Source organism: Budorcas taxicolor, chromosome 10 (assembly GCF_023091745.1).
Source record: "Budorcas taxicolor isolate Tak-1 chromosome 10, Takin1.1, whole genome shotgun sequence".
Classification (NCBI taxonomy): Eukaryota; Metazoa; Chordata; class Mammalia; order Artiodactyla; family Bovidae; genus Budorcas; species Budorcas taxicolor.
The window spans coordinates 56,109,041-56,136,751 of record NC_068919.1 but is presented as its reverse complement, the minus strand read 5'-3'; the positions used below and the strand labels follow the sequence as shown (position 1 = coordinate 56,136,751).

At 35.6% G+C, this 27,711-nt stretch overlaps 1 protein-coding gene across 1 annotated transcript in view; it reads right to left on the bottom strand.

Moving 5' to 3' along the window:
• Positions 1-716: 716 nt before the first annotated feature.
• ATOSA (atos homolog A) overlaps positions 717-27,711 on the bottom strand; it is an 85,914-nt gene continuing 58,919 nt past the window's right edge. The window contains exons 4-13 of the mRNA XM_052646631.1: positions 26,801-27,003; positions 26,406-26,531; positions 23,783-25,628; positions 21,311-21,430; positions 17,537-17,616; positions 16,380-16,488; positions 11,616-11,774; positions 6,138-6,206; positions 3,674-3,873; positions 717-1,694 (exon numbers count right to left, since the gene is read on the bottom strand). Coding sequence (XP_052502591.1) covers positions 1,541-1,694; positions 3,674-3,873; positions 6,138-6,206; positions 11,616-11,774; positions 16,380-16,488; positions 17,537-17,616; positions 21,311-21,430; positions 23,783-25,628; positions 26,406-26,531; positions 26,801-27,003 — 3,066 coding nt within the window. The 3' untranslated portion in view covers positions 717-1,540. The remainder of the gene's footprint in view (positions 1,695-3,673; positions 3,874-6,137; positions 6,207-11,615; positions 11,775-16,379; positions 16,489-17,536; positions 17,617-21,310; positions 21,431-23,782; positions 25,629-26,405; positions 26,532-26,800; positions 27,004-27,711) is intronic.

Genomic DNA, 27,711 nt, shown 5'->3' with positions numbered 1-27,711 from the left:
ATCCCATTTTGCTACCACATGGCTAAAGATTAAGAACAAATCTTTACAAACTTGTGCCACTGAAAACTTTATTTTTTAGTTTTATGGAATATAAAAAGCCTTTTCTCTTTAAGCTGGTATTTCAAAAGGAAATTTATAAGAGGCTTCTTGCTGACCACCCCCAAAGCCATCAGATACACGTTCATATCCAGTTCAGATTCTTTTGCATAGTCTATCCATTATCTGAGTACCAAAAATAAAGACCTTCCCATCTCCCAAATTCCAGACTGCTCACTTAGTTCTAGGCTCCCCGGTGTTCCAAATCTGGTCTACTTGAACGGTAAGTATTTTCTAACCCGCATTCATGGCTTTGGGCATTCCCAGTATTCATCCTTTGTAAACTGATCTGCTGTTACCCATTGTCTCTGTAGAAAGATCTAAAACTACTCTTCTTTCTGAGGGGACAGATGGAAGACTTGGAAGACTTGCATTCAATCAAGTTCTCTTACTCAGTAGTTTTTCCAGTTGCCAAATGCCTTCCATGTGACCCTGAATGAGAAACTGATAAATTGGGATGAGGCTCAAGACATCTTCCCTCTCCTCTTATCAGCTATAAAGCAAGAATAGAAACTGTATGATGGGTACCAGAAATTCACTCAATCGCATCAATGTCTCATCCAAAAATAAAAGCCAAATACACATTTCTTTGTTTCTTGCATATATTTACAATATAAATACTAATTTGTCTTCAAAGTACATATTCTTTTAACAATTTGCAAAAATTATCTAGAATGGGACAGCGATTTAAGGTAAATCCTCTGTAGTAGTGATTAAGGAAAAAATAGAACTGTTTTGGGGATAAGAGATTTTAGAAGGAATATGAATGGGCATGATGATCTGAAGTTGCAAAGGGAATGTGAAGCAGCTTAGTCTGCATTGCACTGCCAAGACAGCATGTTACAGGACTACTGTGTGAGACAGCAATCGGGACGAGGTGTTGTAAAAACTAAACCCAGGAGATATAAAAAGTACACATGCTTGCATAGTGCGTTAATCTTAAAGAAGCTCAACATTTCATTCTCATTTTCAATAACTTAAATGAATAGTACTTAAAACACATCACGCAAAATTAAAAGACTTGTGCATATATTTCAGATTTCAACAGTAATGTCAAAAATACACAGTATGATTTTACATAGGATTTGTGCTACATTAGAACACTAGAGACAAACATCACTTGAGTATTAAGGAAAACATTAAATATTAAATAACTGAGAAATAAAAAGTGTAAACACTAATCTAATTGTGGGGGGGAAGGGATTTGCTATTGCAACATGTCCAATGAAGTGGTTTCAACAGTACAAAAAGGATTAGGACATGAGTATTTCCAGTCTACTTGGAATATGTAGAGCTCATTCCAGGAATCCTTTGATTAAAAACTGGTCCAGGAAAACAGGAGAAGATCCACTCCCCTGCTTGTTAATTTGGTACACTCCTTTCTATGCTAATTTTTACTTTCAAACTTGGGTACTGGGCAAATACTTTAAGCTGTCACTCTTTATCAACATCTTGGTGAAAACTGAGGGTTTGTTGGTGATTCAGTGTAAGATTTGAGTTCATATGCAGCACCGCTATCAACTTCCATTGACTTTCTAGAGAACAGGAGCCGTACATCTCTATGGAGGTAGATCTTTCCAGATTTAGAACTCTGGAACCTAAAAAAAGAAACAACAAAAAGATGCTTCATTTCAGGAAATAAGTGTTTAAAACAAACAGACCTGAGTAAGTTTTGAGTTTCAAAGTTTTAACTTTTGAAAGCAGGAAGAATCAGTCTTGTTACAGTATTAACAGTCCCTCTTTAACAAAATATTTGACATCTTATATTGCCAAAGCAAATGCTGCTATGTTAAATGCTTCCCCTTCCCTATTCCGTACACACTTCACACTCCCTTTCCCCTCTTACAATGACAGAGGTGCTTTCTGTAAATCTGGGTTTCACATACAATCCTACTTTATATTCCTGACACCAAAGCACATGCATCTTTCCTCATCTATAGCCTTAAGTTTTAGTTCATGTCAGCCAGTTATACTACATTTAGGCATCCTCTAGTTCATACAAAGAATGACCCATTTCACACAACCTGCCCTCCTACAATTTTGACTACAATAAAATGGATTCCACACTTGGAAAGTTACCACAGAAAACTATATCAAGCTTTGAGGACAACCACAGGCTGAGAAAAGACTGCTACTGTCCGTAGTGGCTAGCAAAGCCTAATCATCAATAGAAATCAAGAGGAGAAAGTTAGCGGTGAAATGAAAATGGTTATCAAAGCTGTATATGGAACTGCTTCTGTCTTCTGCTAACATCTATAGCATACTACAGGGATTGGAGGCTTTAATCACATAAATCTATCTGGCAGATTATGGGTATGTCAGACATACCCTTTAGTGCTAATTTTTGTGGTTTTCCCTTTGTCTAGTAGAAATATCTGGGACTGTGGATGACATTCCCAAATTAGCTGAAAAATCTGGTGGTCAGTTGTATACATTAAAGCAGACCTCAGGCTGGCTCACTCTCATTCTTTCTGAAGTTTTTCACCTTTTCAATCTGAAAAAGAACATGGTGAACTTTGGGAATTACACCATACTTTCTAAAGTAGTTTCTTTACAGCATTTAAGGTATCTAATCGTTGGTTACATATGGCTACGGTTGTTGGAACAGATTAAAGAAAAGGCTGGTACCTTCTCCTGATGAATGGGGCTTCTTGGAGTAAGAAGTTAAGATGAATTATTGTCACTGATGTGATCAGTCTCCTCACTGATTGAGTTATAGACAAAAGACTACTGAGCTTTCTACTAAGCAACAGACTTGCTCATGGAACCTAAGAACTGCACTAGGATATCAGGGCTACAAGGGTTACCCCTGGAAGTATGAACTTCAAGAGCAAACAAATGGTTTCTCACAACCTAGAGCTCTGAGCTGTGTAGTAAAAGTTTGAGGAAAATATCTTTCTGACAGAATAACCAGAATATAAACTGTATGAGAACAGAGATTTTTGTCACTGCTGCTTCCCTACAGTCTAGAAGCATGCCTGACACATCAATATTTTTTGAATGAATGAATGAATAAATGAAGGTTAAGAATTTCCCTGTCCAACTCAGAAGCCACAAGCACCTACTAAGCACTTGTAATGTGGCTAGTTCAAATTGAGGACAGCAAATGAACATAAATATCTCACTGATAATTTTTATGTATATTACATTTCAAATTATAATACTTAAATGTGTTCAGTTAAATAAAACATATTAATCCTCCACTACCTATTACTTTTATTAATGTGGCTAATAGAAAATATAGAACTATTTATATGGGTCATATTATACTTCTATTGGGCAGCATTGCTTCAGAAAACTGTTTCACTGCCCCTCCAGATATATTAGCATTTTTTCCCTATAAAATATTTTACATTACACAGCTACCAATAAAAACTCCCTTAAGTCAACAAGTAATAATGACTGCAGAAAAATATGCCATGTGCTTTCTGCATCCTGGCATATCATAAAGAGTGTCCAAGTTAAGCAAATTCCAAGGGGCAGTTGTCTAGTTAGAGAGAGAGTTTTTAAAAATAAAGTAAAAATTTTAGAATTTTCTTCTGAAGTAACACATTTTCATATTCATTTAGAACATTACCTCAGATGTATGAGGTAGCGTAATAACCGTTCTTCTGTATGTCGGATGTTCTCTTTATTAACACTTCTTTTCATTTCTTGTTTAACAGGTACAGAAAAAGTTCTTTGTCGTAGGAATGTCTGATGATTGGCTGGCATATCTCGCAAGTCATATATCACAACAAACATCTTCACCACAGTCTTATTAGGATTAAATAAGGTCTGAAGAAACAATATAAAAATTATTTTTTAAAAACAATGATTTGTTGATTTGTCTTACAGTGATTATGCCAACAGTAAAATAGGCTTTGTAATAATAAATTAATCCCAGTGGATATAATTCAGTTTGAAGGAATAAAGCTAATAAAATTTCAGAAGTTTATGAAATGATATTCAGTATTTTTAGTGGTTCAACTTATTTTTTATTGACATAAATAAGAGATCCTGTAACAAGTCAAAATCTTTTAGTCACAAATCTCTTATTAATAATAGATAATACACAACTTTCACTCTTGTTCATATATTAAGAAATAGTTCCATTAAACTATTAAATACAGCTTCACTCAATTAAAACATTCCAGTGCATATACTTCAAATATTATTTTATTAAAATTAACTGCAAAATGTTCAAAATAAAATTTCAGCTTTCCTCACATTTTAAGTGAATAAATAGAATTTTTTTAAAATAAAAAGTTTGGTAAAACTAGACTTTGATGTTTTAGTTACATACGGTTATTATAAAATTTAAAATATGTTCTCAAAAAAGAAATTTTTGTTTGGAAATTTTTCCAAGTTTAGAAAATAAAGTTCATTATTATTAGTTACAAAGTACACTAAGTAATAATTTATATTCTTACAGTTGGATTCATTTCAGAAACTTCAGTGACACTAGACTTTTTTTTTTACCACCATCGATATCATAATAGACCAAAATTAAATTCAATCGCTATTTGGCCATGAATAACTGAAGGAATATTATTTTTTTTAAGTACTAATTTTTAAACAAAATTCCAAGCTGCTGATTTGACTTTAACCAAATTACCAACACATCAATAGGTAACTTGGTGCCCATGCTTTCAGAAGCTCATCCGTGGCACTGGACATCACTCACTGAATCAAAATGAGAAATATATCAATATTATGATCCAATTTTTGAAATCTAGTGAGTCTTAAAATTAAGGCTAATATATTTAACAACTACAACAACTAGTAAGCCAGAAGTTCAAGCCATGTTTATACATAATTAAACTTACATAAGGAATGAAAGACATACCCAAGTTTCAGATTTAAAATAGCCAGGAGAGTTGGCAGTCTTCAAACAAGGGGTAAATGTGCTGCCTCTGGGTTTATGCCTCATTATTATGACAACTGATAGCTAGTTTTCCAGTGACCCACACTTTCACAAGAGCTACATAGCCAGAGGCAAGAGATCAGAAGATGATCACTCTTTTAGTTCAAGAAATCCATTCACATAAAAATCTTACTTTAAAATGCGATGATTTTTCCTAAGTAAAGTTATATATATGTATACATACTCCAATATAAACATGCATATAAATTGCTTAGTACTGTTTCATTTCTGTGTGACACAAAATAAACAAATGTACAGACTCTGCCATACTAGAACAATGGGGATGCATAAAAGTGGTCTGACAAAGAACTGATCACACTGCAGCCAAAAGTCATAGAAAAGCTTGCTGAATTAGACCAGATCCTTAGTGTGAGGAACTCAGCTAGACTCTTTTTTTTTTTTTAATTTCAGCTTTTTTGAGGTACAGTTGACAAATACAGCTAGACTCTTTTGAAGAGTTATAAGAGTCAATACTGTAATAGACTTTAGACTCACAGGATTATCCTGGGTCTGACTTGGAGATGGACTGAATCACAAACGGGCCTTGATATAAAATTACTCTTCTAAGAGCTGGGGATCAAAGATGATGAAAGATTACTGCACTGGGCTAGAAGAGTTCTCCTAAGGCAAAACTAGATCAACATCTAGGCCGAAAGGAAAGATGCATTCTTTACCCTGACGTCTGCAGGACTTCATTTCTGCTTTGTGTAACCATCTCATTAAATCAATTTTAGAAATTATTATAGTAGGGATAATTTTTCTTCCCAAGTTCCCTGCGAAAGCAATACTAATACTTGGGGTCTCCTTTTACATGGGTCAATCTCAATCTGTCTTATTATATTAAATAGAAGATACTGGTAATCTAAATTTTATTCATACTGAAAATAGCTCTATTTAAGTTAACTGCCATATGCTATTTTTCTAAACCATTCACCTTGATTAGCTTATTAATGCTTTGCTTTTATGGAGGTCCCCAAATGGTCATTCCTGAGGCAGAGCAGGGAAACTCCAAACAAAGCTGCAGCCCCACTGTTACTTACCAAAGTTGTTGCAGCAGCAGTAGCAGGAGAAAGGGCTAAGTTCTATATGTATGTGAGAGAATGATTATTGCAATTGTAGGCTATAAAACACATACCACTTGTATTGTTCCTGAAGGAGGTACTCGATAACCCCTTTTACCAAGGGACTCTAAAGTAATCACACCCTTAAAATAAAAGAAGACAAATTGAGTACAAACTGGTGCATATTTATACACACAAAAGACTAAAATAAAAATAATAAATTATGTAATTAATAACTTTTCACAACTGTATTTGTATGGAAAAAAAATTCACATTGAATTAATAGAGATACATTCAAGGAATACAAAATAGTAAGGATTTCACCCATAAGGAAACAATTTACTATTTTTCCCGGAGATGTTGCAATAAACAATATATAACATCAATGACCATGCTGCTTGAAATTTCTATTAAGATATAAGATATAGAAGTAAGAAGATCCTTAACTAAAAAGGAGATAAAGGGAGATTATTCTCTTGTATCATGTGGGAGGAGGAAATGAAGAAGCAAAACAATTTACTGATCCTTGGACATATGAAAAGTCAAAAATGAGGGATGATCCTGTTTATGTCTGGCCCAAAAAATGAAGTCAATTATTCAGTCAGGAAATTAAGTTGTTATATACATAAATGACTTTCTGACTTAAGGTAGACCAGCATCATCAGCATCACCTGTTAACTTGTTAGAAACACAGCTTCTTATTTCTCCCCACACACCTACTAAATCAGATCTGCATTTTAACAACATTCCCCAGATGATATCATATGTACATTAAAGTTTGAGAGGTACTGTCATATCACACAAAATAATTTTCTGAGAAAGATGCTGTAATTACTGCAGAAGTCCAAACAATGGCAAACAGTATAAATTAAAACACAGGAAGCTACAATTGAATGTGTGAAAGTTTCTAGATAACCAGGATGACCAAATGACTACAGATGGTGATTGTGGTACTTAATTCTTAGGTAGCTTCAAGAAAAAAATGCTGATTCATTTAACTGGGTGAATAGTTTTCTTTTGAGTATTCAAGTAGAATAATTGCATGTTTTACGATTCATATCCCATCATTTTACATTGTACTTGCCAAAACATGCCAACCTTATGTAAAAGTAAATATAAAATAGGACTGTCCTATCAGGTAATATCTCTGTTGGGTTTGAAAGACTGACCAGGGGTAGGGGTGGGGGATAAAAGGGAGGGGACAAAGGTAAAAGGGAAGGCCAGACTCTACTATGTGAATACCTAACCTTCAAGTGAACAGCACTTGACAATCAGAATATTAAATTAGTATGTTGATAATGGGAAATGTTGATGTTCATTTCAAGGGCACTGAAAAGACATGTGGTTCTTAATGAATCTGATATATCAATGGTCATTTAAAGCATGAAAACAGCATGTTAACAAACTGTATCCCTAACCAAAACAGTAATGAAGCTTTAATAATTTTTCTCTTACAATTTTCTCTACATGAAAAAATGCTATGGTATATATAGTGCTCCTCTTTTTCCTAGTTCCAGAAAGAAAAGCAAAATATATCTAAATAATAGCTACCTTTCTAATTACATTACTCCAGCCAATACACTACTGTATTTCCTTGCCATCCTCTGTTAAATATATATAAGAATATTGGTGAGGGAAAATCTACTACCAAGCCTGCACTTATTTCCTTTAATATAATTCTAATAGTTTTTAGAATATAATAATAATACATCAATTTATAAGGGAAGAATATAGATTTTTCTAAAACCTCAAATTTTAAGGCAACACTTCACAAAATTTCTAAGCAATGTAAGACTAGTATTGACAATGGCAAGTTTGGAATTTTATAAAGAGATTAGGAAAGTATTTGGAATTTCATTAGTATTATTATTAAATTTATTATTTTAACAATTTCATTATTTTAATCGGTTGGCATATTAATATTTATACCTAGAAAATTGCTGTATATAACATAAGGAAGAAAAACATTTCCTTCTGGCATTTTAGAATGGAATAGAAGGATTAAGAAGAACTCAATTTGGTCAAAATCTTACACAAAAACTCTTTCTCAAGTGATTGTGTAATAGAAAATATGCGAAACTAAGTAAAACTGAAGGAAGATATCTTAATATGGCTAATTACAAATAGAAAAAATATATAAAATATATAGTGTTGCTTTTTAAAAATCAATTAATTTATTTATTTTCGGCTGTGCTGGGTCTTCGTTGCCGCACAGGCTTTTCTCCAGTTACAGTGAGTGGGGACTATTCTTTGTTGTGTGCGGCCTTCTCATTGTGGTGGCTTCTCTAGTCGCAGAGCAGAGGCTCTAGGGTGCATAGGCTTCAGTAGGTGTGGTGTATGGGCTCAGTAGTTGAGGTTCCTGGGCTCTAGAGCACAGGCTCAATAGTTGTGGCACAGAGGCTTAGCTGTTCCGCAGCATGTGGGATCTTCCTGGACCAGGGATTGAAGCTGTGTCTCCTGCTTTGTCAGCTGAATTTTTTTTTTACCACTGAGCCACCAGAGAAGCCCCTACAGTGTTGTTAATATGATCATAATGCAAGTCATACCATGACGCTGCCATGAGCAAACCTGCTTTAGACCTTTCTAACTGGTATCACCATGCAATAGTTTCTAAACAGTGAAATGTCACATCACCTAACACTTGGAGAATATTCTTACCATTAACACTGGACTGGAGAGAGAGATTTATCTGGCTTTCAGCTAATCTTAAAGGAATTGTTTAATGAAAAGCCTGATACTATCTCCACACCACAAAGACAGAATTTTCTGTGCTAAAATTTCACTTTTGTGAGTCAACTGTATAATTTGTTATGAGAAGTCCCAAGGTCATTATTAGAGTAACAAAGAGGGATTTGGTGTCTCAGTTCCACTGGCCTATGATATATACTACCTTATCAAAACATGATCAGTCCTTTGAAAACAGACAAATACCAAAATATAAATAAGATTCCCTAAAAAACAAGATTAATTTTATTAATATACAGTAGGAAAGATCTGTGATCTAAGATTTGGACTGGGTCATTTGCAAAGGCAACTCATTTTTAATGAGTAAAAAATTACATAATGGAAAATTTATTAAAGACAATTATCAGAGAAAAGTAAAAGATTCTTAAAGGATATACTAACTTAACCTAATTTAAACTCTTTTCAATATTTATTCAAAATCTCTGATCACCTGGATGTACTTTCTGGAGACAGCATGATAAAATCCTTTACCTCTTAATCCTTCGTTTTTCAGATGTCAACCAAGGTCAAGGTTTTGCTTTTTCTAAAGCACAGTTCAAATTACCTCTTGCTCATGAATTTCACACCAAGATATTTTTTGAGCTCATTTTCAGACAATTCACTCTTTTATCTTGTTTCTAACTCCCCTAACGGTCGTCAGGAACTCTGTACACTAATGACCTCAGACCTTATCTTTCCATTTCTATATTAGTATGTGCCAACAGAATATGTGAAACTAATGAGACTCCTTGATGTTCTAGTAAAGCAAAATGGGCATCTTTATAGATGTATTTTAATACTGTAAGCATTCAGTATGCACATTTTTTTGATATTGAGCTTATCTTAATGATATTTCAATGATATTTTCCATTATCTAAAATTAAGGTTTTTTTTTTTCAAAATTATACTGAAAAGTGGATATATCTTTCTATGTTAAGTGAATATCGTTTGGTGGATATGATAACTGGGCAAGTTTGTGAAGAACTGAGCCTGTTTTTTGTAACAACCATTGTTATGCATCTTCACGATTATTACTCACAAATGTAATTATTATCAAAGAAAGAAAACTTTGAATAAATGATTACATCATTGTGCTTTTTTGATTAAAGTATGAAACACACAGACTCCTGACTCTCAATTATGTACTAGAATTTCCTTTTCATAGCTTTTATTCATAACAAAATGCACTGTTGCTAATGTCCTTGAGAATCTAGAAGATGGGGGGAAAAGGATATTAGAAAGAAAGAAGGAAAGAAAGAAACTGGATCAGGTGATAAGCTAGGAAACTCAAATAGGAAGACCAGAAACATATATGTCTATGTCTATTGAAATTTGTATTTCCCAAAGTAAGGCCTAACATAAAAACCCTGATCTGACTCCATATTTTATACCATCAGTGTAAACTTCTTAAACATTTGTATTAGTAGCCACTGACTTGTCTTTTGGAAAGGGGCTGACAGTAATCACACACCAGGACCTGGTACCATTTTTGCAGTTGAGGGCTTATTTTATCCTCAAATCTGCTGGAATAAAAAAATGAGAAAGATAAAATTATAGGATCTTAAGGTTCAAGACGCTGCTCTTATTCCCGAGGTGTTTTACTCACCACTAAAACATTGGCACAGAGTCAGACACAGCTAGTATTCTAAAGAACCTTGTTGTTGTTCAGTCACTCAGTCTTTGAGACCTCAGACTGCAGCACATCAGGCTTCCCTGTTCTTCACTATCTTTAGGAGTTTGCTTAAATTCATGCCCACTGAGCTAAAAAATCCTGTTCTGTTGTTCAGTTGCTCAGTCATGTCCAACTCTTTGCAACCCCATGGACCGTAGCCACCAGGCTCTTCTGTCCATGGGATTCTCCAGGCAAGAATATTGTAGTGGGTTGCCATGCCCTCCTCCAGGGGATCTTCCCAATCCAGGGATCGAACCCAGGTCTCCTATACTGCAGGCAGATTCTTTACCACTGACCCACCAGAGAAGTCCAAATTCATTTCTACTTGATGTTATTGGCCATATTTAGCAAGCAGGTAAACTTGTTTGCTGTCCTGAGGGTAGATTCAGAATAGCCTGCATTTGTGGCTAATTGTCATAAATCAGTTTGCGTACTCTGCACAGATTCCTCATTCTTCCCTAACTCTGATCAGCAGAGCTGTGCTGTTAGACACTCTCAAGTCGGAGCCTCAGGAAACCAGGCAGCTTCTGGTGCAAAGTCTCACCCTTGGCATTCCCCGGGTCTGGGCCAATTTATCCATCAATTTCAAGAAACTACACAAGGCCACATTCAGAGCTAAAGAAATAAACTGTGTAATATAGTATCCTCGTCTGTTTTAGAGATCCTAGGATTGGGACTGGAAAAAAAAATGGTCCAAAGATAAACCAAACAGGAGAAAGGGAGTGAAACGGTTTCACAGAAAACGTAGGTCACTAAATCCTTATTTAAACTCTACTGAGTTGAGGCTCATAGTGAAGGCAACACTGATAGGACTAGAGTGCACAGTAAGAACTTAAGAATTTGTGTGAACTCAGCAAGATATGGAATTACAGTGTCACTAATTAAAATTTTATCATTTCTTCGAATTACATAAAACAAGTAAATTTTCAGCATCATCTCAAATACAAGAGAGGATATCTGTCATTGGAGCTTGCTCAGAAAGAAGTTGTAAGGTGCTGTTTTGGCATATTTGTCTCTATTTGGCCCTCAATCCACTCTTAGGAAATGGTTTATATTTTCAGGCATTGTACCAAAGCAGTACTAAATCTCTTTAAACTTAAAGGCATTTGTCATTAAGATGGCTGATTTCAGCAGAAGACAATTGAAAAATACTTGCCATATAAGGAGAGGGAGCATTATCATCGGAAACACTGTAGAATGACACTTCAACTGGAAGAGTCAAATGGGTGGGGCAGAAGACACCACTTGCCCCTACCTCTGCAGTAAAGCCATCAACAATGCCGAGAGGATCTAAACGATAGTTCAAGACAGACTCCTGGGAGATAAGATAAAATAAATTTTAAGGAACAATTAAAAGTTAACACGTTCTTTCTATTTAAAGAAATATGTTAACTATGCTTTCTGGCACTAGGAGAGTGGTCACTGCCATTGCCATGCCCTCATTTCAAAAGTTCATCTGACCAGAAATCAATTTCCTCCCACATCAATCATATAAAGTTTGGCCTTCTTACTATTCCAATCTACACTGAACTATCTTTAAACTTAACCACTGTTTAGACATAATTATGTAATAAGTTATTCTTATCTCTGTGAAGAAAAATATGCTCTACCAGAGCAACTATAATATTACAAATTTTCTTATTCCTCACAGAGTATACTCCTAGTGTTAACCACAGAGAAGCACTTGAAAGCTTGTTAACAGGTTATATTACAGAAGTTGCATCAAAACAGAAAGTCAAGTACTCAGCTTTGAGAAACAAGTGCTTCTTAAAAACTGCTGTATGTGACATATGTTTTATTTTTCAGTTTAATTTAAAAAACAGCAAATACATGTTGGGGAGAATATTTAAGAGTATATAAATAAAAGCAGTAGAGAAGCTCCTTATCCATCTCTCCCAAGTTCATTCACTGAGGAAACCACTCTGTTATTTAATATTTATCTGCTCAGGTATGAGAAAAAAGTAAGTCTTTTCACAAGCTCTCTTTATGCGTACATCATGAAATGTGAGTAGCATTTCTTTGATTCAATAATTCTTTGAAAAGAAACACTCCAAGCCCTCACGAGTCTAAATTTGAAAGAGACATCAGCAATTCTCAAGTTCCATGGTCAAAAAGACCATGTCAATGATCCAAAGTAGTCTCTGACTTTAGATTTTTAAATGAATATACTAGCATGCATGCTTGGAGAAGGAAATGGTACCCCACTCCAGTGTTCTTGCCTGGAGAATCCCAGGGATGGGGGAGCCTGGTGGGCTGCTGTCTCTGGGGTCGCACAGAGTCGGACACGACTAAAGCGACTTAGCAGCAGCAGCAGCATGCATGCTAGGGCCTATTCAGTGCAAAACTACAAGAAAAGGAAATAAAAGGCATACAAATTACAAAGTAAAAAATAAAACCTTTCCTATTTCTAGATGATTTGGAAATCTACATACAAAAATCTCCCCCCATGAACAAAATTAATAAGCCAGTTGAACAAGGTGATTGGTGGTTATATATGTGTTTATGCATGCATGCATGCTAAGTTGCTTCAGTAGTATCTGACTCTGTGCAACCCTATGGATTGTAGCCTGCCAGGCTGCTCTGTCCATAGGATTCTCCAGGCAAGAATACTGGAGTGAGGTGCCATGTACTTCTTCAGGATATGTTTTTATACATGCATATATATACATACAACATACATATGTACACACACACACACACACACACACACACACCCCCATCATTGTTGTTGTTTAATTGCTAAGTTGTGCCCAACTCTTTTGCGACCCCATGGACTGTAGCCCGCCAGGCTCCTCTGTCCTACATGAATATATATACATACAAACATACATATGTATATATACACAACACACACACATATATATACACCAACTGCTATTGTTTAGTTGCTAAGTCATGTCCAACTCTTTTGAGACCCTATGGACTATAGCCCTCTAGGCTCCTCTGTCCATGGAATTTCCCAGGAAGAATTCTTGAGTGGGTTGCCATTTCCTTCCTGACCCAAGGATTGAACCCACGGATCCTGCAGTGGCAGGTGGATTCTTTACTACTGAGCCACCAGGGAAGTCTCAGTTCAGTTCAGTCGCTCAGTCATGTCTGATTCTTTGCGACCCCATGAATCGCAGCATGCCAGGCCTCCCTGTCCATCACCATTTCCCGGAGTTTACTCAGACTCACATCCATCGAGTCCGTGATGCCATCCAGCCATCTCATCCTCGGTTGTCCCCTTCTCCTCCTGCCCCCAATCCCTCCCAGCATCAGTGTTTTCCAATGAGTCAACTCTTCTCATGAGGTGGCCAAAGGTGGCCAAATTACTGGAGTTTCAGCTTTAGCATCATTTCTTCCAAAGAAATCCCAGGGTTGATCTCCTTCAGAATGGACTGGTTGGATCTCCTTGCAGTCCAAGGGACTCTCAAGAGTCTTCTCCAACACCACAGTTCAAAAGCATCAATTCTTTGGCACTCAGCCTTCTTCACAGTCCAACCCTCACATCCATACATGACCACAGGAAAAACCATAGCCTTGACTAGATGGACCTTAGTTGGCAAAGTAATGTCTCTGCTTTTAAATATGCTATCTAGGTTGGTCATAACTTTCCTTCCAAGGAGTAAGCGTCTTTTAATTTCATGGCTGCTATCACCATCTGCAGTGATTTTGGAGCCCCCCAAAATAAAGTCTGACACTGTTTCCACTGTTTCCCCATCTATTTCCCATGAAGTGATGGGACCAGATGCCATGATCTTCGTTTTCTGAATGTTGAGCTTTAAGCCAACTTTTTCGCTCTCCTCTTTCACTTTCATCAAGAAGCTTTTTAGCTCCTCTTCACTTTCTGCCATAAGGGTGGTGGCATCTGCATATCTGAGGTTATTGATATTTCTCCCGGCAATCTGGATTCCAGCTTGTGTTTCTTCCAGTCCAGCGTTTCTCATGATGTACTCTGCATATAAGTTAAATAAGCAGGGTGACAATATACAGCCTTGACGGACTCCTTTTCCTATTCGGAACCAGTCTGTTGTTCCATGTCCAGTTCTAACTGTTGCTTCTTGACCTGCATACAGATTTCTCAAGAGGCAGGTCAGGTGGTCTGGTATTCCCATCTCTTTTAGAATTTTCCACAGTTTCTTGTGATCCACACAGTCAAAGGCTTTGGCATAGTCAATAAAGCAGAAATAGATGTTTTTCTGGAACTCTCTTGCTTTTTCCATGATCCAGCGGATGTTGGCAATTTGATCTCTGGTTCCTCTGCCTTTTCTAAAACCAGCTTGAACATCAGGGAGTTCACGGTTCACGTATTGCTGAAGCCTGGGTTGGAGAATTTTGAGCATTACTTTACTAGCATGTGAGATGAGTGCAACTGCGCGGTAGTTTGAGCATTCCTTGGCATTGCCTTTCTTTGGGATTGGAATGTGTATACACACACACACACACACACACACACACACACACATACCCATAAATACATACAAAATCATTCATTTATTCTTTGGCTGTACCTCATGGCATGCAGTTTCTTAGTTCTCTGACTAGGGATTTGAAACCCTACTCCCTGAAGTGGAAGCAGGGAGTCCTAACTACTAGACTGTCAAGGAATTCTTTAAAAACACTGTTGGTGGGAGTGTAAACTGGTATAGCTGCTATGAAGAACAGTATGGAGGTTCCTTAAAAAAATAAAAATAGAGCTACCATATGACCCAGCAATCCCACTGGTATACCTGGAGAAAACAGTAATTCAAAATGATACATGCACCCTAATGTTCACTGTTGCACTATTTACAATAGCCAGGACATGGAAGCAACCTAAATGTCCATCAACAGAGGACTGGATAAAGAATATGTGATACATATATACAATGGAGTAATACTGAGTCACAAGAAGAATGAAATAATGCCATTTGCAGCGAAATGGAGGGACCTAGAGATTACCACACTAAGTGAAGTAAGTCAGGTAAAGATAAATAAAATATAGTACCACTTAGATGTGGAATCTAAAAAGAAGGTACAAATGAACTTATCTACAAAACAGAAAGAGTTAAAGATGTAGAAAAAAAACTTATGGTTACAGGGGGTAAGTGGGGCAGGATAAATTGGTAGATTGGGATTAATATATACACACTACTACATATAAAACAGATAACTAAGAAGGACCTACTGTACTGCACAGGGAACTCTACTCAATACTCTGTAATGACCCATATGGGAAATGAATCTAAAAAAGAGTAGATATATGCGTATTTACAACTGATTCACTTTGCTATATAGCATAATCTAATACAACATTGTAAATCAACTGTATTTCAATAAAAAAATTTTTAATGTCATTTACAAGTACAATGTTTAAGACTTTTCTAATCGAAGACTACTAAACCCTTGATATACTTGATCTCAAGTACAACAGTCATTAAATAAAGCAGCACATGTATGAGAGACTATTTAACTTTTAAAAAATAATCTCATTTTAGAATAAATTAAGATTTACAGAGAAGTTGCAAATAAAGTACAAAGAATCATTTGATTTTGAAAATCAACCTCCTTTGATGATGAATCAGCTTCTATCAGCCCATCATCAATCCCTTCTGGATCCCAGAGACAGTTTTACCAGATAAGATGTGGTCAAGTCTATTTTCCAGGTAGAGTAACGGATACCTCCATCCAACCTGATTTCACCCATGTGCTCCATCTTTTCCCACCAGCTACCCAACTGTACGTTATCACTGCCAACAATCTCCCAACTTCACTTGTCATGAAAAGGAAAGGGAAAAGGAAAAAAGAAAAAGGAAAAATAGGAAAGGAAGGAAAGAAGGTGATTTCAAGGCTTTAGAAAAATATAATCTATTTATTTCCTTTTCAAAAACAAATGATATAGCACCATGGATCTAGGTTAAGAAACATCAACTCTTAAAATAGTTTTAAAAAACATTACCTCAAAATTTCCTAAGAGACTAAGACTTGTTACAGGTGGAGCACTAGAACTGAGAAGTGGTTTTTCATGAATATCTGGATCATCTTCAATTTTTAAACATGGTTGAGGACTATTTAAAAACAGAACAAAAAATTAAAAAAGAACAAATCAGCAAATGGGCACATTAACAATAATGTTTTCTAATTTACTTTTGTACAAAACTAAATTAGGAAGATCTGATCAATTTTACTTAAAGTATAATAAAAATTTAATGTAATCAAATGTTAAGATATGAAATATCTTAAATTCTGGATTTTATAATCTTTGTTATTGTATTTGATAAAGAATATATATAAAGCATCCTAGATTTCAAGGTGGAATTTCTAACATATCACATAGAAGCATCTACTGGAAATATATAGTAGTGTAATGTAGTCTTCTTGGACTGCAAGGAGATCCAACCAGTCCATCCTAAAGGAAATCAGTCCTGGGTGTTCATTGGAAGGACTGATGTTGAAGCTGAAACTCTAATACTTTGGCCACCTCATGTGAAGAGCTGACTCATTTGAAAAGACCCTGATGTTGGGAAAGACTGAAGGTAGGAGGAGAAGAAGACGACAGAGAATGAGATGGTTAGATGGCATCACCGACTCAATGGACATGAGTTTGGGTATACTCCAGGAATTGGTGATGGACAGGGAGGCCTGGCGTGCTGCAGTTCAAAGGGTCGGAAGGAGTCGGACATGACTGAGTGACTGAACTGAACTGAATGCAGTCTTCTATATCAATCTTCATTTTAAGTTAAGAACTAGAATACAAAGCAAAATTGTGTGACTAAGGAATATAATGCGAGTATTATTTGTCAACATGGAACAAACTGCCAAGGCTGTTTTGCAAAGGTGTATAAGACAAAGGAGGAGGTGAATGACCAGAAGCAGACAAACCCACTTAAATGTTAAAACCAATGTTAAGTGTTTGTTTATTATGATGCCATTATATAGTTAGCTATGCATCTCATCTTTAATAACTGAATGTGTGAAATCATCTTGAAAATGATAAACTGAAAAATAAGATTCCTGTTAAAATTTTTATTTTCAGAATCAACATCATTTACTATGAAAGGCTAGAATTTTCTGTAATATTATTTCATATATACAAATGAATTTTAAGATAAATACCTTCTAGATGATAAGCTTTTCAGATGCAGGAATGAAGAATCCAGATCAAAGCAACCTGATTGTGCCTTTCTTTGAGGAACCTAAGGTTAAAATAATCACTTGTTAGGTTTCAAAAGAATTTCAAAAGACTGTATTTTTTTCTTGAATTGATCAAACAAATTTCAAATGAAAGCTAAGCATATCTTAAAAAATAATACAACTTCTCTCTTAATAGTGTACTTAAAATCACCCTTTTTATTACATATTGTCCCTATGTCTTCATTTTATTAACTAGTTAAAAAATAAACAAATGATTAATAAAAGCACTTTTACTGTTTTTTTTTTTTTTTGGCCACGCCTCGAAGCTTGCAGGATCTTAGTTCCCTGACCAGAGATTAACCAGGGCCACTGCAGTGAAAGTGCCAAGTCCAAATCACTGGACCACCAGGGAATTCCCTAGGTTTTGACTTTCTTTAAGAACCAGACTGGGGACTTCCCTGGTAGTCAGTCCAGTGTCTTAAGATTCTGGGCTCCCAATACAGGGCCCTGGGTTTGATCCTTGGTCAGGGAACTAGATCCCACATGCCACAACTAAGACCCTGGTGCAGTCAAATAAATAAATAAAGAATCAGAACCAGTTTTCTCTAAAATCAAGTTTTACATGTAATCTTAATATAGAATAAGATTTTTACTTTTTACTTTACATACTTCTGTATTGAATGTGGTAGAAATAAATGATTTATAGCTTTACAATAAAAGGGGGCAAAAGAATTAAACGGTGATGGGAGCCAGGGGTGCTGGCAACTCCACTGTTCCTTTACCTATCCTTACCCCAGTGCACATTTCTAAGATGCCTGGCTGGGGCTTTGCAGAGAATAGTTTTGAAAAATACTATTCTGGATTTTCAATCACTATTGTATACCAAATTACATTTAAGACAAACCACCAACTAGCTCAAAATATTCTAAAAGTCAAAGACCCCAGTGTAAATTAAAAGGTAAAATCACATACAACATGCAGATTAGATGAATTTGTCTCTAAAATTAAAGTTAAATATGTATTAAAGTATCTGAGTGATTGGTCTAATTTGTGAAACAGATGATACTGAAAGTCTAAACAATCTCAATATTTTTGAGAGTTGTATAAGTATACCATGCTATATTTTGGAGTCAGAACTTAATGTGAAATAGTCAATCCAAATTCTCATGTCTTCAATTCAGGAACATTTTCTACTTTAATTTCTTCTAATACTGCATTTTCTTTATCTAGTCTTCCTTTTGGAATTTCTACTAGGCTTATATTGAACATTTCATTTTATCCTCCAGGCCACTTTCATACTGTACCATCTGTCTTTCCTTCTGCACTTTATTCCAGGTGCTTTCTTAACATGTGTCTATTTATTTATTAAATCTCTATTCAGATGATTTCAGTCCACCATTTAATTCATGTATATGGGTATGTGCACATATGTGTACACTTCAATTATATTTTTCATTTCTATTTTTCCAATTCCACATGTACTGTTATCTCAGTTCCCTGTCTTTATCTTCATTTATATCCTGGAAAATTTTACAAAGAATTATTTTTAATTCTCTTTCATGCTGCTCTGATAACAAGATTCCTAAATATGAATTCCCTTCCTTCTTTCTCTTGTTGATTCTTTTAAGGTGATTTGTAATTTTAATTCCCCTGAGATCATCTTTAGCAGGAGCTATTGTTGAAAATAAATCCTTGGTGCCATGGGTTATAGATGTGGGATAATCTCATATTTTCTCATATATAGCACAAATTTGGAGCCCCCTATCTTGGGGTGATTTAGGCTTAGGTCCAAATTCTTTGGGGGGCTTGTTTTCCCATCTAATCTATACCTTCCTGTTGTACCTTTTAATTAAATAGGTGATTTTTTCCCCTCCTCTCTCCCATTTCTAGAATGGCTATCCTCTTCTGTTCTGGCTTTATGGAGTTTGGTTTTAGGTCTCAGCTATGATTGGTATAGACCTGACTCCTGACCCAGCAGGAACATTAAATCTTAGCATTATATTAGATTTAGATATTCTGGAAAGCCATAATTAATTCACCCCTAGTTAGTATTTGGAAATGTGTCTTTCCTGCTCATATACTATTATGTATTTAGAAGTTGTGTCATATTTTATCCAGTATTTCTGTGTTTAGGAAAGAGGAAGGATCTTGTATCAACTCAGTCCACCATATTGAATAGAATTCTGCATGTAGTGGTCTTTACACCAGCATGATGCAAGTTTGTTTCCTGATCACTTGGGTATTTTGAAAGCACCTCATAGATAGGTCAAATATTTGGGATTATTTTATATTGTTTGGAATTCAACTTCTCTAAAACAAATACCTAAGGTCCTAGTTACAATTTAAATCTAGATCTCTTATTCAAAAATTATTTTTTTTAAACATATGCTTTGCCTTTACTTTAAAAACTCGCATAAAAACAAAAATTATTTTATATTAGTAGCAAAATAACAGCTTACCTTTAGTTTAACTGAAATGGCAGCACTAGTGACTAACTATCAAATGCTTACCATATGTCAGGAATGATACTAATCATCCTCCTAACACTAAAGCAGACATTATCACTCCCTTTTTACAGATGAGGAAACTGAGGCTCAGAGAGATAATATTTCTCAACTAACGTCATGGAAACAGTGTCAGGCTTTATTTTGGGGGGCTCCAAAATCACTGCAGATGGTGACTGCAGCCATGAAATTAAAAGACGCTTACTCCTTGGAAGAAAAGTTGTGACCAACCTAGATAGCATATTGAAAAGCAGAGACATTACTTTGCCAACAAAGATTTGTCTAGTCAAGGCTATGGTTTTTCCTGTGGTCATGTATGGATGTGAGAGTTGGACTGTGAAGAAGGCTGAGCGCCGAAGAATTGATGCTTTTGAACTGTGGTGTTGCAGAAGACTCTTGAGAGTCCCTTGGACTGCAAGGAGATCCAACCAGTCCATTCTGAAGGAGATCAGACCTGGGATTTCTTTGGGAGGAATAATGCTAAAGCTGAAACTCCAGTACTTTGGCCACCTCATGAGAAGAGTTGACTCATTGGAAAAGACTCTGATGCCGGGAGGGATTGGGGGCAGGAGGTGAAGGGGACGCCCGAGGATGAGATGGCTGGATGGCATCACTGACTCGATGGATGTGAGTCTGAGTGAACTCCGGGAGTTGGTGATGGACGGGGAGGCCTGGCATGCTGCGATTCATGAGGTTGCAAAGAGTCAGACAGGACTGAGCAACTGGACTGAACTGAACTGAACGTCACATGGCTAGAGAATAATCGGTGTGACTCCAAAACAAAGCTGTTAACCATTACACTCAGATCTGTATTTGTAAATGTAGAAAGGGGAAACCTCTATATCTCAAAATAAGATGATTAATTATACAGGTCCTAAGTCAAAGACAGCCACAAATCTGAATCCCAGATGATTCAGCTGGTAGTGTCAACAAGGCTCAGTACTATAACACAAATCTATTTATAAAAAATATACTTGACACTTATTTTCCTTACATTTAGTAAGAATTAATATGCTAGACATTAAGAATTTCAGACAAATTTTATAATCACAACATAATAAATGCATTTTATCCACTTTTCCTTTTTCCATATTAACATTTAGCTATTAAGTATATCAAAAGGTAAAATGATTTCCCATTAAAAATTTATTTTGAAGTATTTTAATTTAAAATTTTCAATTAAAATTTGGATAAAATTATTTGCAAACATTTTACATAATAAGAGAAAAAAAAATAAGAGAAAAACACTTACAGGACTGGAAAGAAGAGGCAATCCAGTTCGAGGATGAAAGGCTCTGGTTGAGGTTCCATCCAAGGAATGAAAATTATGTTTCTGCCAGACACTTGAGTGTCTAAATGGTATAGTTTTCTGCTAGGAAAAGAATTAGATTTTAATAGTAACATTTAAGTTTTTTGTTTTTAGATTTAGTCTTAATAGGTACTGAGGTATTACATCCTTGGTGGTAAAGTTAATGGCCTATAAACCTATCTATACACACATATTCATTATTTGTTGTTAAGTCGCTAAGCTGTGTCCGACTCTTTTGCGACCCCATGGACTGTAGCCTGCCAGGCTCCTCTGACCATGGGATTTTCAAGGCAAGAATACTGGAGTGGGTTGCCATTTCCTTCTCTGGGGTATTCTTCCAACCCAGGGACCGAACTTGCATCTCCTGCAGTGGCAGGCAGGTTCTTTATCATCTGAGGCACAAGAGAAGACCACATACACACATTTATATACACTTTAATTAGAAAACAGAGTTTAAGAGTTTTTTCTAGATGCTGAATAAACTCAAATAAAGAAAGTACGTCTAATGTACGCCTTGTTGTTCAGTTGCCCAGTTGTGTCCGACTCTTTGTGACTCCATGGACTGCAGCATGTCAGGTCAATGTATTTTATACTTAGTCTAACATTAGTAAGCTAATATTAAATTCTTTTAATTTGTGAAAAAAATAACTTCTCATAGTTAGAAAAAATTAGTACAATATTCTAAAATATGAAACTATGTCAATAGCAAGAGCCCTCCTCAGAAAGTATAATTTGGTAGTTAGTGCATGATACAAGAATATAAATGTGAATTTTAAAATATACTTAAAACAGTCACAGTACCATGTTTTTGAAGTGATATAAGAAATAGACTATTTCTTAAGAATTTATGGAAGTTTATACTGAAATCAAAATTTCATGAAAACACATGAATATAAATCAGAAAGAACTAATGGGTCCTGGCTTTATCATTTCCTAGCTTTATTACCTTGGGCACGTTATATAACCTCTCTAGGCCTAGAGTCCACATTTGCAAACTTTAGTTAGTAACAGCACTTAATCTCACATCATAGCGAAAGGATTTAGTAAGCCAACATGTATAAAACACTCATAAGAGTGCCTAGGCACATAGCAAAGGCTATATAATTACATTTAAAGTACTGCTAAGTCACTCCAGTCGTGTCCAACTCTGTGCGACCCCATAGACGGCAGCCCACCAGGCTCCCCCCATCCCTGGGATCCTCCAGGCAAGAACACCGGAGTGGGTTGCCATTTCCTTCTCCAATGCATGAAAATGAAAAGTCAAAGTGAAGTCACTCAGTCATGTCTGAGTCCTAGCGACCCCATGGACTGCAGCCTACCAGGCTCTTCTATCCATGGCATTCACCAAGCAAGAGTACTGCAGTAGGTTGCCATTGCCTTCTCCAATATTTAAAGTAACAACATGAAAAAAACTAATCACAGTGGCTTGAAAAATACCATGGTCAAAGTAAGCCTCCCTATAATGTACCAGAAAGGATCATGAAAAGCTAGTATTCTTAGGGTCAGGGTAGGTTTTTGTGACAATTAACGTTTTAGTAAATTGGAAACTGAAATTTGATTAAACCCATGTGTTAGAGGAGAGGAAATCTTCTGTTGAAAAACAGCAATTGGCAACATGGCATAATTTTAAGACTCTAATGTCCAACAAGACTAATCTGCCTGATAAAGAAGATGAACCAAGGTCATTCAGATTTGGATCAAGGCAGTTAAGTAGTTTTCCATATAACTGAGATATAAATTTGTAATGCTTTTTAGAGAAACAAAGGAAATTTAAGTCTAATAATAATTTTCTAAAGTTAAAAAGTGGTTTGGTGGACAAATAAAATGGAAATAACTTAAGTATGTCTGATTTATGTAGTAAAGTAAAAGTTTAAAAAATGTTTAAAAATCTACAATTATTACCACAACTATAAGCAAAAGAGATTCATCATTCTTACTTTAAAATTGAGGAGACTGGAAGTTTTAGAAGTGAGTGATTTATTCAGCTTCACTCAAGGACCAAATTTGTCAGGACTGGAATGTAGGTATTTTGACCACTGGTCAGTGATTTCACTAGATATTCCTTAGCTGGGCAGAGGCATAACAAAATGGGCACTCTGGTCGTAAAGGGCCAGAGTTGCTAACAAACAACACATTAAGCTAATGATACAAGTTTCATTTCTGACTCCTTTTTACTCTCCAGCAACCGTTCCCAGTATTGAAATAAACAAAAAAGGGCAAGAGGAAGAATTTACCTAGCATTTGCTCTTAAGTGGGTAGTTTATTTATAAGGATGTTAATACTAGATCTGTAGCCAGATAGTCTGCTCTATAGACAATGGGCACCTTGGGCCTTTATAACAAGATCTTCTGTAAACAAAATTCAAACCATAACAAGTATTTGAGGATTATATTTGAAATGTTAGATATTACTTACCAACACCTCTTTATTTTTCAGTCGTTCACATGTGGACAAACAGTCTTTTATATTCTTTCTCTGAGAAGAGTTTTGAGAGTTTTCATCAATCGGATCTTCTTTCTTATCCTGTTCATTTCTTAATTGGTCTAGCTTTTTGCATTTGAAACCTTCACTATCTTTAATAAGATAATTTTCTATACTATTAAGTTGAGTGTTTTGTTCACATGGCTTAGGCCTTTTTGGGTCTTTATTTGAGCACTCGTTTTCATGTTTACTCAGATATCCAGACATTTCCAACACAGTAACTTTTACTTTCGAGTCATTTTTTTTTGAATTATCACACTGGTGATTGCTAAAAGATTCTGGATTATAATTTTCATTTATTATTTTGTCCTTATACTTATTTGTGTAAATCTGTTTGTCAATACTGTTACAATTTGAATGCTCTTTATCAATCTCATCGTTAATTTCTTGCTTCTTAAATTGACACTCAGAATATGTGTTTTCTAACCTGATTGTCAAATCAAAGTTATTTTCTTTGCAGTGAGATATATTTGAAGGGGTCATTAAACCAGTAGCTTTGTTCTGTGTCTCCTGAAACGTACTTTGGATTTCACTAGGATTGTCCTTATACAGATTTCTTCTTGTTTGAGGTTGCAAAGAAGGCTTGACTTTACTGTTGCAATTAAAAGAACTAAAATATTTATTAGATATTGAGTTTTTCCCTTCACTGATGTCATCTAACAAGGAAAATTTTGTATTAGAAATGGAAACAGAGGTGTCATCCTTGTTTTTCTTCAATAAATTTTTGTCTTCATAGGAACTCTTAAATACTTTAGAAGGAACTGAACTGGAGTCCTGCATATTGAATGATTGCCGGGGCATGTGAGATGCCATTGGATCAATATGCTCCAAGTGTTGAGCAATCCTTGCAATGATATCTTGCCGTTCTTGGAGTAAAGAGCTTATCAAAGGATTAGTCTCACCAACAGACTGACGAGAATGAAGACCATTAGAGATGCAAGTGTCATTTCGAGGAGTTTCTGGTTTTACTCGAATCTTCCCTTCACTGGTATCTTCTGAAGAGGTGAGCTCTGGACTGCCAAAAGAGACAGAGAATGTTTCTTTACATCTTCGTACACTTTCATTTTCTTGTGAAACACGGAAAAGTTTTGAATTAAGTGAACTAGATTCTTGCATATTAAGTGGATGTCCAGAAACATGGGAAGTACTTGGATCACAATGAATCAGATGCTGAGCTATTCTTGCAATAACTTCTTGCCGCTCCTGAATTAAAGAGCCTATTAAAGGATTAGTCTCACCGACTGACTGCCAGGAACTCTGGCGACTAGAGTCACTGGAATCAACCACTGAAAATGATTTTAAGGTTCTCACTGATGTTTCATGTGACTTTTTCTCTCCTATACTATTGAAGCCTAAAATATTGCCTTGAGATGTTCCATAGTCAGATTTACTACCAGTGCCTGGATATAGCTTGACATTTTTGACAGCTGCACTATATTCTGGAGTTGTGCCATTTTTTGCATGTAATATTATGCTTTCAGGTGCCATGGTCCAAGTTTGTTTGCTGCAAACACGTTGTGAACTGTCTGTACTACAGTGATCTGCTTCTGTAGAATTTCGGTGCTGATGGGTTTTAAGTTCATGTTCTTGAATTCTTTTCTCATAAAGGCCAATGTTAGTGTGAATACTACAGGTCAAAACTGGATAATTAGATTGTCTGGGCAAGGACTGAACGCTGACTTTCAAGGCCACATTGTGAGAAACATTGGGAACAGGAAACACATGTTCAATTGGAGTCTGTGAAAAATTCCACTGTAGGTCTACATCAGCAGCACTGATTCTAGAATCACACAGAAAAAAATGGAATCAATGGATTATAAAATATATAATTATTATATATTATTTTCAAAACTTTAAATAATCATATACTTACCTTTGTTTGCACTAATTACTATTGAGATTTTAATCTACTTTACCATGCATGTCACTCTAACAAAACCAACATAAATAGACTATGCCTGCAATACAGACAATCTTCTTTTTAAGAACATTATAGTAATAAAGCACTAAAGTTAAAAAATAGTGTAATTCAAAATTAGTTGTCAAAATAGAAAAAAGGAACTTTCCATTTGCTTCTAAATAAATGAATTCAGTTAATTCTATTATAATTATATGCTTTCTGTGAGGTGATTTAGACATACTCTCTATCTCATGGCTACCTGCCTAAAGAGACAGTTAAGACAGCTGTTCAGCAGCTTGTGTGTTTACAGTTTTCAAGATCTAAAAATTAAGTAGGTTTACCATTGTGAAAATTCAGCAGCCCAGAAAGTTTTTCCACTTTATTTATAATGGTGGTATGAATTCATTGTTGGTTCTACAAAGTAAGCTTAAAAGTTCTCTGAAAACTACTCTACACCAAATTTAACCCAAGAAGCAAAACTCATCTTGAGTCGTATCATATCTAAACTTCTCTAACGAGCTTTGAGAAAAACTTGAGTAAATTTTATCCACTTACATTTAGAAATGAAGGAAGTAAACTGCTTAAAAGGTCAAATACCATTCAGTAGTTAACCACTGTAGCTGAACACGCATGGTTCTTTTTCTGCCCTAGACATACCTGTAAAGAATATTTCGTGGAGTAGCACCATGAGAAACACTCAGCCAAGCACTTAATTGAGAAAAAAACACAAATGAGCGGACAGCCAACAGGAGAGTCTTCTCTTCAATAAATCGATCACCACTCCTAAAGAAAGTAAAAAAGCATCATCTAAATGTCAGCAAGTATAAAATGACTGAATTTTAGAAAGGAACTGGTAAATATATCACTCAGGATATATGCTTTCAAGAGTGTGGGAGGACATTTACAAGTGTCACTTGAAGTCACAGAAGTACAAAATAGGTAAATTTTACTACATAAATAGAAGGATTCAAAGACATATCATTAAAGTAATTTATAGAAAGTAATGGAAAATCTAATTTACCAGGGACAACTTCAAACTCAGGTCGACTTACTGTCGAGGAACTGGCTCCAATATCCATCTTTCTAATAATAACGCGTCTTGTTTAATAGCAGGATCATTTAGATCAATTCCTTCGGTGGTGGGCCCATCATCACTGTAGCAGCAGTCTGGTAGTAGCATCACTTCCACCATGATTGGAAGGTTATTCTTCCACAACAATGCGACCTCAGACCTAGTTCGTCTGGCTTGGCGACACTTGGAGAAGATGGAGGTAAGCAAAATGGCTCAATAGCCCATCCAGTTTTATATTTCAATTCGAAAAGTATAATTGTAAAGCAGACATCTGTATGAAAATGAGTCGCCTATTCAAGGGCTTTGCTCAGGCTTGTCTATTTAGGTTTCCTCATTGAACAATGCATCAGCACTATTAACTCCAGAGTGTGGGGATTAGTAGCTAACAACAATTATGATGCAAATTTTCTTGTGGGAGGATATCTTTGCTCTATTTTGTGAAAAAATAACTGCCATGCACAATGTCTGACAGGCCTCAAGATGACCCAGCCTTGTCTCATCTTGATATCATTAATTATAGATGAAAGATTCAGTCTAAGAGCAAAATATTAAAAGTTCGTTTTCATTAAACACTCAAAATAGACAAGATTTTGGAAGTTTAAAAATTTGGACTACATTTAAAAAACTAACTGGCAGAAATATCTTTACAGCAAATTATACGCTACATACCAAAATAAATATTTTTAACAGTATTATACAGAAACATTAATGACAGTAAAAAGCATCCTCCCATTAATGTGGGGAAAATAATAATAAACATAAATTGAATAAATAAACAAGAACATAAAGTTGATGAACCAGGGCTGAGACTAAAACTAATGCAATCTAATTCATAGTTAACAAGGATCATCTTAAATCTGATGTGTGTGGACAAAGGTATGAAATTGGCAG